Below are 14,514 nucleotides of genomic sequence, written 5' to 3' on the forward strand. Positions count from 1 at the left end.
GAAGATTAAAGTCACCGGATAGAATGAGCCGGTTGTCTTTATACATACATAATTCATCGTGAAGTACTTGCAAATAGCTGGACGGAGCATTTGGAGGCCTATACACCGCACATATTGTGAATTTATGACCCCAACAGTTTACATTCAAAAATAGGCTCTCGTGGTCTGGTATCTCCGGTAAGATAACATGCGGAATGGAATTTTTTAAGACAATAGCTACACCGCCCCCACGAGAAGGGCGGTCGCGGCGTATGATTTGATAGGATGCAGGAACTACAATAGAATCGGGGATGTCATTATGCAACCATGTTTCTGTTATAACTGTTATGTGTGGGTTATGTTCTAAAAGCAAATATTCAAGTTTATCAGTTTTGTTGACAAGGCTTTGAGCGTTGAGGTTTAATATTCTTAGTTCTTTGTCGGCGCTCCTTAATTCCCGTCAATCTGCCGTGGTGCTGTTTGACGCATTTTGTGCCGCTGCTGCAGTTTCTGGTGAACGCTGGCTTTTCTGTGCTGATGAGGCAGGCTGTGAGGGCAGCAGAACTCTACGATTCCTTTCGTTGTCCCAGATGTACACTTCTCCATCGATTTTAAGCTTATCGTGAACTAGCAGGACGCGTTTTTTACTATCACGCTCGGGTTTAAGCTGTAACAGTGCCGTTCTTTGTTTCTTACGCTGTTTGCAGGTGGGGCTACTACAGAAAGTCTAGAAGATATGTCTGAAGTGGAAGGCCTTAGAGCGGTGTGTGAATATATTTTATTTATTTTTTTCGTTCATATTATCGCCTACCATGTATTAATGAGTACTTCAGCAAGTAAAGGATAGCCAACGTACCTTAGTTTTACATATTGGTGGAAGCCATTAATCAATATATTGCCACACAAAAGATTTTCTTTGCTTACTCTTGGCCAGTGATTGCTTCCAGTGAACTTAATTGAACTTACTGCTGTTATGCTCTTGGAAATATGCTCCTGGCAATATCGACTTGTAGTACCGGGACGTTGAGTGCTGTGCTATTATCATGTAGAATGTGAGGCAACCTAACCATGTTGCATGTACTGCTGAAAGCAGAAGTCTATAGACCATGGCCACCTACCATAAATTGTATTTGTAATTTTTTTTCTATTGACCACACTGGAATTTTCTTTGGGTTGTCAGTACACTCAAACCTCGATTTAACGAACCTGAATATAACTAACTATCAGTTTTAATGAAGTAAATAAAAATAGCACTGTTCTTGATGTAAGGCTACAACTATGTGTTCGTGATGAATTTTTGGTGATAACGAAGTAGTTACGGGGCAGGTGTGACATTGTTATAATGAGGATTGAGTGTTTATGTAGTAGGCAGGCTGAAGCTTTGCAGTTCAAAGTGTTCGACTTACGATTGTTATTGCAGCAGCACTATGGTCACTTAAAACTTGATTCCTTCTTGGTGATTCCTTCATAAATATGTGCATTCATATTTTGCATAATATCAAGTTTTCCGTGTACTACAAAAAGTCACAAGTGCCTCCTGATCTTGGAGGCCTTGTCTAGGAGCCCACTTTGAATAAGTTGTGCTACTTTCAGTGAGCGGTGATTATTACCTTTAATTCTTTTCAATTTCAAGAATCCCTGTTCTTGCAAGCTTTTACTGACAGTCTTATTCATATTCTGAAACCTTATACATTTTTACAGAAAAGTATCGATCGATTGATTAGTATGTGGGGTTTAAAGTCCTAAAACCACCATATGATTATGGGAGAAGCCGTAATGGAGGGCTCCGGAAATTTCAACCACCTGGGGTGCTTTAATGCGCGCCCAAATCTGAGCACACGGGCATACAGCATTTTCACCTCCATTGAAAATGCAGCCGAGTACTTAGCCACTAGACCTTCATGGCGGGTCAGAAAAGTATCGGGTAAAGCTTGCTTTTGAGCAAGTCTGTTCGTACCAAATACATCACAGCACATACACACGCATGTGTAGACCTATAAGCATATGTAAAATGAGTGCATTACTGATAAAGTACTTTGTTGCGGTTTTCATTCTTTTATGTGAGCTTATAGGGTGGCATTTGCAAGTTTTCACGCCTCATTTGATACATTCGGCTCCTGTATATATGCACTTTTGTAATGTTGGCTTTTAAGGGGACATCACAATAAACCACTTACTTAATCAGTTGAGATTAAGGAGTTTATATTGCTTTCACAACATGGTTGTGATCAATATTTCCTTCATACGCTCATTACTAGAATTGAAGATGAGTTGTAGTTTCATTTTTTAATTCTGTGTGAGAATTCGAACGCAATATGTCATTGTGACAGCGTGCATTTTAAAGCATGTTTTCATATGTCGGTCCCATTGACTCAATAAAATGTTCTGTAACTTGCTATATTATGGCTTTTGTTTTAATAGCACACAGTTTGCCTTGTTTTTAATTGATTAAATATTCTGCGGGCTGTAGCAGAGATTCTCAAAGTCTACGACATCACAGTGCATTTGTGTGGGATCTTGATATCAAGGCAGTATTCCCATCTGTTTTGAACTGTCAATTAGTTGACTGAACGATGAGCTAAGGCAGTGAACTAGCAACTACCGAACGAACCACCAACTTGCCTGCGAGTTATTTTAGTGTAGGTGTACCATTTATGCACTTGACTAATTTTATACTAAGATATCCACCTGTATTGTCTTTTCGCACATCTGGCCTCTCTTGTCAAGTGTGTTTTTATGGCAAGGACTTGGCTGGGGCCATTCGAGGAGAACTTGCCACTGCATGCTTGACAGCTCAGTAATCCGAGCCATATTCTCTGCCCTTTCCAACGATTATGCCTTGTCTTTTTCTCCCTAGTTGCTGCAGTAGCGTGCTCTTTTCTGTATTTCAGCGAGTGAACAAGTTGCAAAGTGTCCTGGATGCCCGAGAGCGCAAAGTGTTTTTGCTCAGCAAGGAGATGGCTGAAATGGCAGACAGCAACGCTGCGCTACAGAGGTATGCATTGTCATCTGCCATGTCAAGTCTGTCGAACATGGCATGGCGTTCAAAATTCTAAAGGGGCTCTTTAAAGGCCAGTCTAGCAAGATAAAAATGTAGTCAGGAAACGGGAAATGTAGGCATGCACTTTTGCAGGTATGTTGGGGTGAACAACTGGGCCTCTTGGTAATGCATGATCTGAGGTAAAAAGCGCAAGATTGCGACAGACACAGGGACGCACGCACACACACGTGCACATACATGTATTGCCTACATGTATTTACATGTAGGCAATACATGTATGGTAAAAGGTAAAAACAGTCCAAACCACAAGAGACGAACGAAGAAGTAACAGACAGGATGAGCCCAATAAAACACAATTCTGGATTACATGCATTGCCCATATGTGACAGATAGAAAGGCACTAAAAGTGTTGGAGGAATCTGTCTACCCTAGGGGAGGTGCTACTTGAAGACACTTTATTTAATATTCATCCTAGAGCAATGAAACTTGAGCTGTTTATGGAACTTTTTATGCTGATTTCAAATATGCAACTAGTTTTCTTGCAAGTTGCTTACTTATAGCTCTGCAAAATGACAAAGTGAATACCTTAACCCTCCCCCCCCCCCCCCTCTTTTCATCCCTGAACTTCCGTAATTTTTTACTATTCCTAGTTCATGATGTTTGAAATAAAGTGTAGAATGCAAAAAACTTATTAGGAAGCACATACAAAATATAAAAGAGGTGTGGAGGATAATAGACGTAAAAAGTCCATATTTCACCTACCCTAGTAAAGGTTTACATAAAAAATTTTTATTATACAATAAAATATTGAAATTTAAACTAGATAATTGCATTCGCCATACTTTGGAAAAAAATTGTGGGCAAAATTTTATGCAGATTCGAGCACTAGAAGTGCCCGAAAAAGGAGGGGCACACTGAAAAAAAAAAGTAAAATTTGTGTTTTGAGAAAAACGAGTTTTTAAGTTGAAATTGAGTTTTTATTTATGAAAGATATCATTACATCTGACAAAATTTGTACACCAAAAAGAACAACCTTTCTTGTAGTGGCCACTGTGACTAAAATACGCCAGCCCCATGAGTCTGTCCCTCTCGGCTTTTTCAAGTCGACTCCTCACAGACATTTCGCTCACAGACAGGGCGATGAAACGCTTGCCAAACTTCCGCTCCATCTGGCAGAGCCTTGTGCCAACTGCAAGCTAGGAAGAAGTTCGACAGGACCGCGAAATTCAAACTAAGTCCTCTGTCATGCCATTTTGCAGCCATTTTGTGCCACACACCGTCGTACATAATGGCGATGTCGTCCCTGCTAAGTTCTCTCACCGCGAGCTCTTTCGACCTCTAAAGGTTGGCACTGACATCATCCATTGCCGCATCACGAACTTTCCCGCTGACGGGTGTGAATGACTTTTGATGCATTAGGTTTCGCAAGCCAACAACTGCCGCAAATCGGACCAGCTGCTCCTAGCCTATTCCTACAGAGCGCGCCGCACAACGGCTTTCACTTGCGAGCAATGCTTTTTTCATTCATAACGGAGATAATTACATGAGAAAAGCATTGTTCAGCTGCGCTGCTCGACAAGACATGGACCCTGCAAATAGGCTTCACAGCACATACAGGCGCGCAGCGGCCAATAGCGGTCCTCAATCCGTACCACGTGATAAGCCAGTCGCGGCGCTCGAGAAACGCGCAGAAGCGTGCTTCTTTTTATTATTTCTTGTACCGCATCAGCAAGAGAAACTGTTGTTGCTTGAAGAGTGAGGCTCGACTCTTCGGCTAATGCGATCAACAATGGCGAGCGGTGACGCATTATCGGTGGCAAGGTGCTCGAAGACTGCACACTTTCGACCTTTTAACAGGCACCTTGTGTTCTTTAGATGCAATTTTAAAGCATTTCCAGTTAAGTCTCGACCTTTATATTATTTTATAACAGTAGAGGTACTAATCTTATCAAAACAGGCAAAAGTAAAAAAATCGGTAATTTTGAAAAACTCGCATTTTTTTTACCCGCATCTTCCCTTAAAACAGGTTGCAACAGTGGAGCTGAGCCATGAGACTGTAGCAACTCGAAGAATAAAAATGGGGTTGAGCACCTTTTGCCAACCTTTGTAAAACATGAATGGTAGTTTACCAATGTCTCCCAAGAGAAAGGTATCTGTATTTTAGTGGTACTTACCTAAATATTGGAAAGCTGTAGGCTTACAAAGGGGGTTCAATCTAAATTGATGACACAGTCTGCTAGGAAAAGAAAAATTATAGGTGTAACCTTAAAAGCAGGAAAAGAGCAGAGTCGGTCGTGGAACAAACTGTTGTTTAGGACAGTTTAGTCGAATCATTGAAGAAGAAAGGGCCAGGGCAAGGCATGTAGTGGGTAGAAGGACTGAAAGCTGGGCTAGTTGGTGACGGTACTTGAACATATTTTAACACAGCGCACGGTTACGCAGACACAAGAGAAGAAAGGGGGACAAGCCATAGTGCTTTTAAAATATATGCTAAAATATGTAGTGCTAGGCAAGATAACTGCTAGTCATTGAGGGTAACTGACCGCTGGATTCAAAGACAAAACAAATGCACGACGGGGACTTGAAAAGTTAGGTGGGCAGATGAGACTAAGAAGTTTGCAAGTACTACGTGGCAGCAGCTAGCACAAAGCCAGCCCTGCACATTAACATCAAAGGAAGGGAAAAGGCGAGAGGGGGGTCGCAAAGTGAGCACCATACTGTGATTGCATGGTAGGGGGTGGGGGGCTGTGATGAACCTTCACCCCTCCCCTGAAGGTGAATCCTACTCACACTTATGAGGATAGTGCAACAGCTTTATTGTGAATTTTCTTTTTCTGCACTTGTGTCACTCCACGGGAGTTGCAGTGTGCCATCTAAACCACCAGAACTGTTCAATACGCAGTGCATTGCAGAAATCCGAGCAGCAGCGGATAAAGGACAATCAGGACACATCACGACTGACGCAGGAATTCACCCACCGCCTCGCTCGCCTGGAAACTAAGCTTCTCGACACATGCAAGGTAAGACGCCTTTGACTTGTTACTCATACGGGAGGTAGTACAAATTCCAGTCCTGGAATATGTTCAAATTTCAGGAGGAATGGAAGTTTGTTCCAATGACACAGAGTTTGAACTGATGAGAGTCCCGGCGAATGAAGTGCTCAGTGACTTGAGTGACACCCTGTGCTAGTGTAGGCCTTACCGTGTGAAAAGAGGGGGCCCCTCACACTTATCCCCCCCCCCCCTTAGTAAGCACCTGTGAAAATAACTATTGGTTAACATTGCAAGACAGTAGCAGCGTTGGGGTCGCGCCCATGTTTATTAGGCTGAATCGCCTGATCAATGCTTCGAACGAAGACGACGTTCTTCGTGATGATGATTATATACAGATGAAGAAGATGAAGGTCAAATACTGTGAATATTGTGCTTACACTGATTTCTCCCTCGTGCCGAAGCGGCCAACCTGGCCGCTGTTTATGACCACGATGTACGTCGCACGAATGGTTTTAAGCGCGACACATAAACAACCTTCGTACCACAAAAACAGCCGTCGAAAGGCATGACAACAGGGGTTACTCGGTAGTTAACAGGAGACGTCTGCTCGGACTATAGCGTAGGGGCCGATGAAGCTTGAGTGAAACTTATCATACAGGCCAGGAACCGGCATTGGGGTCCACAGCAGTACTTGGTCTCCAATTTTGAAGTGAATTACGCGGTGGGCGTCATCGTAGTGAGCATTTCGCTCTTGTTGGCTTGCCTCTGTATTGAGGCAGGCGCGTCGGCGACAATTGGCCAGGCGAGAGATTAAGTGCTCACTCGATAAAGACGACGAGTTCACAGGGATGTTAAAAAAGGAGACGTTCAGCAGAGATGTCGGTCGACGACTTCAGATGATAAAGAATGGAGAATAGCCCGTGGTGCGCTGCGTAGCGGTATTGTACGCAAAAGTCGTTCATGGCAGGATGGTATCCCAGTTGGTGTGGTAGGCGTTGATATACATGATATCATATCCGTCAAAGTTCAATGGAAGCACTCTGTGAGGCTGTTAGTCTGGGGATGGTAGCTGGAAGTCCTCTTATGAATTGTATTACATGCGTGGAGAATGTGTTCAAGTAGATGCATGTCGCACCATGTCCCAAAAAGATTGCCTCCTGGAAAAATGTGGCAATGTCCTCGGCTGATTTTGAAAGAAATGCAGCTGTTTCGGCATACATTGTCAAGTGGTCAACTGCCTTGACAATCCAGCGCTTGCCCCTTGCTGATATTGGTAGTTGTCGGTAGAGGTCTATCCCGGTGACTTCGAAGAGAGCGTCAGGGCACGGGAGAGGTTGTAAGAAACCGGCCGGGGAGGAAGTGGGTTGCGTGCGGCGTTGGCAGAACGAGCATGACGCAACATACCGCGCTACGCAGGTGGAAAGCCGAGGCCAGGCAAGACAACTGCGGATGCGTTCATAGGTTTTCTGAGAACCGAGATGACCAGCCTAGGGGTCGTCATGAAACGCCTCCCAAATTTGCGCCCTTATGGAACGAGAAGCAACAGGACCCCGCGCTGTCCTTCGGGGTGGAAAACAAAGCGGTAAAGGATTGAGTTTTCAGTCCTGAAGTTCCGCAGCTGTCGATAGGAACGGCCGTTGGGAGGACGTGACGAGCCTTGAAGACGCCGCATTATAGAGCGACAGTAAGTGTCGCTGCAGTGGTGGGATGCAAACGTCTCAATGCCAAAGGCAGAAAGAAAATCGACAGCGGTGAGTGAATGAACTGACGGTGACGCTTTGATGGGTTCACTCACAGTAGGCGACAGGCCAGGAGTGTCTGATGAGGATGGTAAAGGACAGTGGCTAAGGGCATCGGCATTGTTGTGTTTCTTGCCGAATTTGTAGCTAACGTCGAACTCATATTCTTGGAGACGAAGTATCCAGCGACCTAGACGTACAGGCTTCTTCAACGTCGACAACCAGCACAAAGCGTGGTGATCAGTGATGACGGTAAAGTGGCGGCCGTGAAGATAAGGTCGATACTTCTGCATGGCCCAGACAATTGCGAGACACTCCTGCTCTGTGATGGTGTAATTTTTCTCTGCTGCTGTGAGGGTGCGACTAGCGTATGCGATCACATGTTTGCCATAACACCCTGTTCGTTGCAAAAGCACAGCACCGAGTCCGTGTCCGCTGGCATCAGTGTGGAGGAGAGTGGGTGCGGCGTTATCAAAATGAGAAAGCACTGGCTCAGACATGAGGGCATGTTTCAAGATGCCAAAAGTCATTTGGCATTCGTCCGACCATACGTGTGACGTCTCGAAGAAAGGAGTTGGTGCAGTGGTGCAGCAATGGTGGCGAAGTCTCGTATAAAGCGCCGGAAGTACGACGCAAGGCCAAGAAAGCTTCGGGGCTTTTTGGCGTGTTGGGGCACCAGGAAGTGAAGAACGACGGTAATCTTGTCGGGATCAGGCCGGATGCCATCCTTGCTGACGAGATGTCCGAGTACTGTAATACTTTAATACTTTGCTTGCAAAGTGGCGCTTTTTGATGTTGAGCTGAAGACCAGCAGCTGTGAGACACGTCAGAACTTTATCTAGGCGCTGCAAGTGTTGTTTGAATGTTAAAGGTAATATGGTGATGTCGTCAAGGTAACATGAGCAAGTTTTCCACTTAAGGCCCTGCAATACAGTGTCTATCATTTGTTCAAACGTTGCTGGCACATTGCAGAGGCCAAAAGGCTTGACGTTAAATTCATAAAGTCCGTCAGGTGAGGCATAGACAGCTTTTTCTTTGTCATCCTTGTGCATTAGAGTTTGACAATAACCGGAACGCAGGTGAAGACTTGAAAAATATTCCACTCCTTGTAGGCAATCTAAAGCATCACAATGCGAGGCAAGGGATATACGTCTTTCCTGGTTACTTTGTTCAATGCGCGGTAGTCAACACAGCATCGCACCAAGCCGTCTTTTTTTCGCATGAGAATGACTTGTGATGACCGAGGGCTTGCGGAGGGGCGGATGATATTTTGCCCGAGCATATCAGCAACGTGTTTGTCGATGATCTCCTGTTTGCTGGAAGAAACACGGTATGGTGGACGACGGACAATAGAAGTTCGATCGCTGTGTATGGGATGAGCCACCGCAGAAGTCTGGCTTAGAGCAGTGGAATGTACGTCAAAAGAAGATTTATGCTTGGACAACATCGCTAGTAGTTCATCTGCTTGCGGTGGAGTGAGATCCGTGCCAATGGTATTGACGAGAGCCCTAGTAGGTGGAGCACCTGTTGGTACGGAGCGTGATTCCACCAGACTGGTATCTCAAGCCACTACAGAAATAGGTTGTGTGTCCATGCTGGAAACTACAAAAGTGCCCTTGGTAAGCAGAATCGGCTCATTCGTGCTATTTAGTACAGCGAGAAAGGTGGTGCCGTTGAAAAAGAGGACAAGACTCGATGAAAGTGCTATCCCTCTGGATAGACAACGGGTTGATGGAGTGACTAGGACGTCACCGTGGTCAATGGAGTCGGACATAACAGTGATAACGTGCTCGTCGTTAGGTGGCACAAGGAAGTCGTTGGCTGATTGTAGCCGGTTACGTGATGATTTCGGGGAGATATCATCCGTCTCTCGCATATGTATGAGTCGTTGTCGACAAGAGATAGAAGCAGCAGCATCAGAAAGAAAGTACCATTCTAAATTAAGCTTAAAAGCACAAGAAGTGAACAGGGCGAACTGAATATGGTGCCGAATCCCATCAAAAAAACTCTTAACGGTGCACTGTGCTGATGGCCGTATCTGCGAGCCATTTGCGTTACGTAAGAGTGTGCCAGTATAAGGTGTAGTAACCTTACGTAGACAACAACACAAATTCGCATGAACAACAGAAATAGCAGCCCTCGTGTCCACCAATGCTTGAACTGGCACTCTTTCAGCATACACTAATAACAAATTGGCTGGGCCCTCTGGAGGTCTTGGTGCGGCGACCCGAACCAAGCTCCAGGTGAACGTGACGTCAGAGAGGACTTGGGGATCGAAGCAGCCTCCACCACTCTGCAAGACAGTAGCAGCGTTGGGGTCACGACCGCATTTATTAGGCTGAATCGCCTGATCAATGCTTCGAACGAAGACGACGTTTCTCATGATGATGAATATATACAGATGAAAAAGATGAAAGTTAAAAACTGTGAATATTGTGTTTACAACATTAGAAAATAATCATAGTTGTGCTCAACAGTTAACAGCAACTGCCTCTGACACAAGAGCTCCCTTTTGTAAAGCATCGAACTTTCGATTGAACCATTATCGTCATTTAACTATTTATGATTAACATGTTTTGAGCACGAATGCGTCAAACTTGCTCAGTTATCAATATTGAGGCACCTACAGCACTGCTAAGTTCATGTGTAAACCTTATGCTTTTGAGACACTGTCTCTTTCTTTAAAAGAATGGTGTGCTTTTTATGTCTTTCGATTGGGGCTGACTGCTGGACTATTTGGTATGGGTGAATACAGCAAAACATTTTACTAGTTAACAAAGACGTGGGCACCATATGGGGACACACAGCGCCAGACAGACACAGTTTATTAAAGCTTTTCGTGATAGCCTCATCCGCTTTCTTATGGTTGCCCGCGTTTCGCGATACAACGAAACCACTCTCTTTGTCTTCAACTAACTTTTTTAAATTGTCGGAGTGTGGTGTGTCTCCCTCTCCTGTCCCTATCATTGTTAGCCACAAGAATGTTGCACAGTATCGATGTATTTTCTTATTTTTTTTTCATCCTTTAGGAAAGAGATTCTCTAAAAGCCAAACTCGAGGCTGTCCAACAGGAGGCTGTGTCCAAGTGAGTTCGTTTGGTCATAGTGCCGTTTTTCTACAAAGCATGATGAACATGTAAAAGATAACCTTTGTGGAACGGTGGAAGTTTTTCAAGATATTCTTGTAGTGCAAGGAAATACTATAAGAGGATGCTGAACTGGGCTGATCAGGCAGCATTCACCTTGAAATTGCTTCCAGGTTCAGTACACTTACTTGATCATAAAATCAAAGCTCATTAATTCAAACTGGGTTAATTTGAAATTAACAGCTAGATGAACTGATGCCCTGGCACAACCCTGCATATTTCTATAAGAAAAACTTCCAATAATTCGAACGCGTTAATATCCAGTAGTTAATTTGAACCAGGGACGTGTCGTTCTTATCGACCCTCGCAGAAGTTGGTCCATAGTGGTCACAATTTGTTACAAAAGCCAAACAAATTTACTAGAGATGCAAAACACTGAAAGAGCAGTATTTTTTACAAGATGAGAATTGAGACACGCTGGAGCTCTTGGGCAAGCTGCACATGATGTTCGTGGAGTGATTACAAAAGGAGTGCGAGCATGTGCAAGTTACTCATTACCCTTGATTTTGATTGCATTAACTCTTGTGATGTAAATAAACCTGTACAAGAGCATGGCATATATTTCACATTAAAGCTAGTTGTTCACATGAATGCATGTCAGTGCTTGCTTCTGGCGTATCACTGACTAACAGATTAATGCGGTTCGTGATTAGAGCTCTCTGAACCTAATTTACAAAATCGCCTGCCACAAATGTTTAGTAGTGTCTTGTTCGCTTCAACGAGTCCAGAGCTGCCACTTCTTTGAATTGTGCCCGTGCAGTGTGGCATGCTGCCCATTAATTGTTGTGCCTGCCTGCTAATTCAAACTCCGCTACCGAAAAACTTAATAGTCCTTTTGAGTTCAAATTAGCAAGCTTTTATTGTATGTACTATGCTTGTCATTATGAACGTCATTACAATACTGTGCGTGAGGTTCTCAGCTGCAGGTTGGAAAACGAGCTGGCAGCCAAGAATATTGAATTTAAAAGTTTAGTTTATACGTAAACTATGACATTTTCTGAAGCAGCGTGTGTTAGTCACTCATTGTTAGCATTGGTAGAAAGCAATCGATCGATAGTGCTACAGAACACTCGAACGATGCTGCTTGACGCTCGGCTATCTTATCACACTGCCGCCGACGATCATTCGTTTCCGCACTCAGCTGGCAGCAACGAATCTTTGCGTTGGAGCTTGCTGTTGCAAATATTTTCTGTTGAGAAACTCGTAGGTTGGTTTCATCTGTGCACACTTTTCTCATTTATCCTGATAATGGTTTTGCTCCAACACTTCGCCACATCCAACGAGAAACGCAGGGGCATAGTACACAAACACACCTGCCGCTCACAGTAGATATCAGGCTTTGGCAAACTCTCTTGGTCGTAAATTCACTCAGGTGCAAAGACAACACCACGAAACAAACACGCACGATGTTTGTTTGCATCGGTATGTCGCCGCGGGATCCTGTTTCCAGACGAAGCGCAGCACAGCGTCCTCGATGTTCGCTGCAATCTCTTTTCGCCGGCTCACGGCTCAACAAACACACATGACACAAATTGTGTATCGTAAGCTCACAATAACATTTCTGGCATGACAGACCATCACACATAATTCGAATTCACCCTGACGAAGGGAGACGCACACAGCCAACGGGTCCCAGCCCAGTTCGAAGCGAGGGCGGCCATGTTAGGCATGTTCTCCGTCGGCTGTGTCGACGATAGAGTGTAGTCCGGCACATGACGTCACCTGAAGTGCGCATCTATTGGTGGAGGCTCGTGTACATCCGCTTTTGAGGGGAAAATGCCGCTGCCTTCTAAAGTTGTACCCGACTATAGTTACCATTCGCAGTTTACCGGTTCGCTGGAGTTGTGGATGGCAGAAACAATGTTGGTAATGACATCTTGTGACATCTTGTGGCAGTTTGTCGCTCCGTAGCGTACTTAAAAAATAATCGTGTTGTGTCAGTGCTGTGATTGATGGAAAGCCATGTAAGTACACAGACCTCGTGATTATATAATCACGATTATACAATTAATATTAACACTTTATTTTATTAGATAGAACATGTACATTGCTCATGATAAACATGCATGCTCCTACTTAGACTCTGTTGCCGCTTTGTACCTCTCTGATAATCTAAATAAACCGCAACTGGTAAGAAAATTGCAAGCAAACCAGAGCTGTCTATTGTATCTGTATGATGCATAGAAAAGACCCTCTTTTTTCGACCTTGTATTTTTTTATCTCTTATCATTATTATTTTTCAGAGTGAGCATCTCCCAGATGGATGTTCTGCTCAAGGAGAAGGATGAACAGATTGCAGAGCTCATGTCAGAAGGTGAGTGGCATTTTTCTTTTTTCCCTCTCGTTTCGAACGCGATCTCTTGCCTTAACTGTTGATGAGCTGGTCGGAAGTTGCATTGCTTGTGGGCTTGCTAGGATGATCCCATGCATCCCTCTGACGCACGAGCACTTCTTGGCATTCCCAGGAGAGAAGTTGTCCAAGCAGCACCTGCAACAATCGACAATCATCAAGAAACTGCGCACCAAGGAAAAGGATATGGAGAACCTGATCAAGACTCACAAGTGGGTGGCATTGTCATTATTATTCTACAACGATGTGAAAGTGACATAGTGTCCCTGCATCACATTGTGATTGTTAGTCTTGCTAAACGAAGTACAAGTTTATTGCCAAAGTAACATCTACAAGTATGGCTGTTTCTAATAGAAAAAAAAAAGCACAGAGATACTGATGTGCACGACTTCATTTCTCTTACCTTCTTGTCTTTATCTGTTATTGGAAATGCATTGATAAGAAAGGTGTGTCATGAAAACTCACAAATGCCTTGTTGCAGCGAAAGCTGTTGCGAGATCACAACAACAGTGCCGTAGTTCTCGGCAGCCGCCATTGTGCAAAATAAGAAAAAGTGAAAAGAGAAAAAAATGACCTAAGATAAGATTTTTTTGGCCCTCTACATGGCAGTCGAGTATTCACACAGCCACACTCGTGCATCAAACTCTTTTCCAAAAAGACTCCATACAGTCGTCATGCCAAGCAAGGAAACACATTATCTTATGTAAAATATAGCATGGACGAGGAGTAAAATAACAATGAGGCACCACACAATGCTAATTGCACAATGCCTGTGTGGTTTAATGCTACATGCTCACTGCTAACTGCTAAGCCATAATTTTTCGCCGTCAGCCACATACAGCAGGGAAGAGTGCACATAATATCTTAGAGATGTGTGGCAGTTACCTCGTTTATCCACAAAGAGACGGTTAATGGCATAATGAACACTTCCCTAGTTCACAATGATTATGACTTATGGCATAGGGGGTGCCATGCAAGTTGTGGGGTCTCGGCGAGGCGAACGCGCGCACCGCCACGCCACGCTCTCGGAGTGAACGGACACAGTTGACACGATCGGTACCAAGCACACCACATACATACATTTATTAACTAATTTAGACGACGATATCGTCCGCCGAATGTTACATCAATTTTAATCAACACGCTACCATACAAACAACATAACGCAGGGACACACTAAACACACAATAACATGATTAAGACACACTAACACACCCAACACACTAGCACATACCCAAGGCGGCGTCGCCAACGCCTGACCTTCCACGTGGGACCCCGGCGCGAAGCCCGCGGTGCCGAGCACCGGG

General features: G+C 44.2%; 1 protein-coding gene across 6 annotated transcripts in view; it reads left to right on the forward strand.

Moving 5' to 3' along the window:
- The window catches only part of Tmf (TATA element modulatory factor), a 55,067-nt gene that overhangs the window by 16,265 nt on the left and 24,288 nt on the right, over positions 1–14,514 (forward strand). For all 6 annotated transcript variants that reach the window (XM_075868596.1, XM_075868600.1, XM_075868599.1 and 3 more), the window contains exons 5-10: positions 687–742; positions 2,871–2,974; positions 5,883–6,000; positions 10,742–10,797; positions 13,101–13,171; positions 13,323–13,419. In XM_075868596.1, coding sequence (XP_075724711.1) covers positions 687–742; positions 2,871–2,974; positions 5,883–6,000; positions 10,742–10,797; positions 13,101–13,171; positions 13,323–13,419 — 502 coding nt within the window. The remainder of the gene's footprint in view (positions 1–686; positions 743–2,870; positions 2,975–5,882; positions 6,001–10,741; positions 10,798–13,100; positions 13,172–13,322; positions 13,420–14,514) is intronic.

The sequence above is a fragment of the Rhipicephalus microplus genome, chromosome 7 (assembly GCF_043290135.1).
Source record: "Rhipicephalus microplus isolate Deutch F79 chromosome 7, USDA_Rmic, whole genome shotgun sequence".
In the NCBI taxonomy this organism is placed as follows: domain Eukaryota; kingdom Metazoa; phylum Arthropoda; class Arachnida; order Ixodida; family Ixodidae; genus Rhipicephalus; species Rhipicephalus microplus.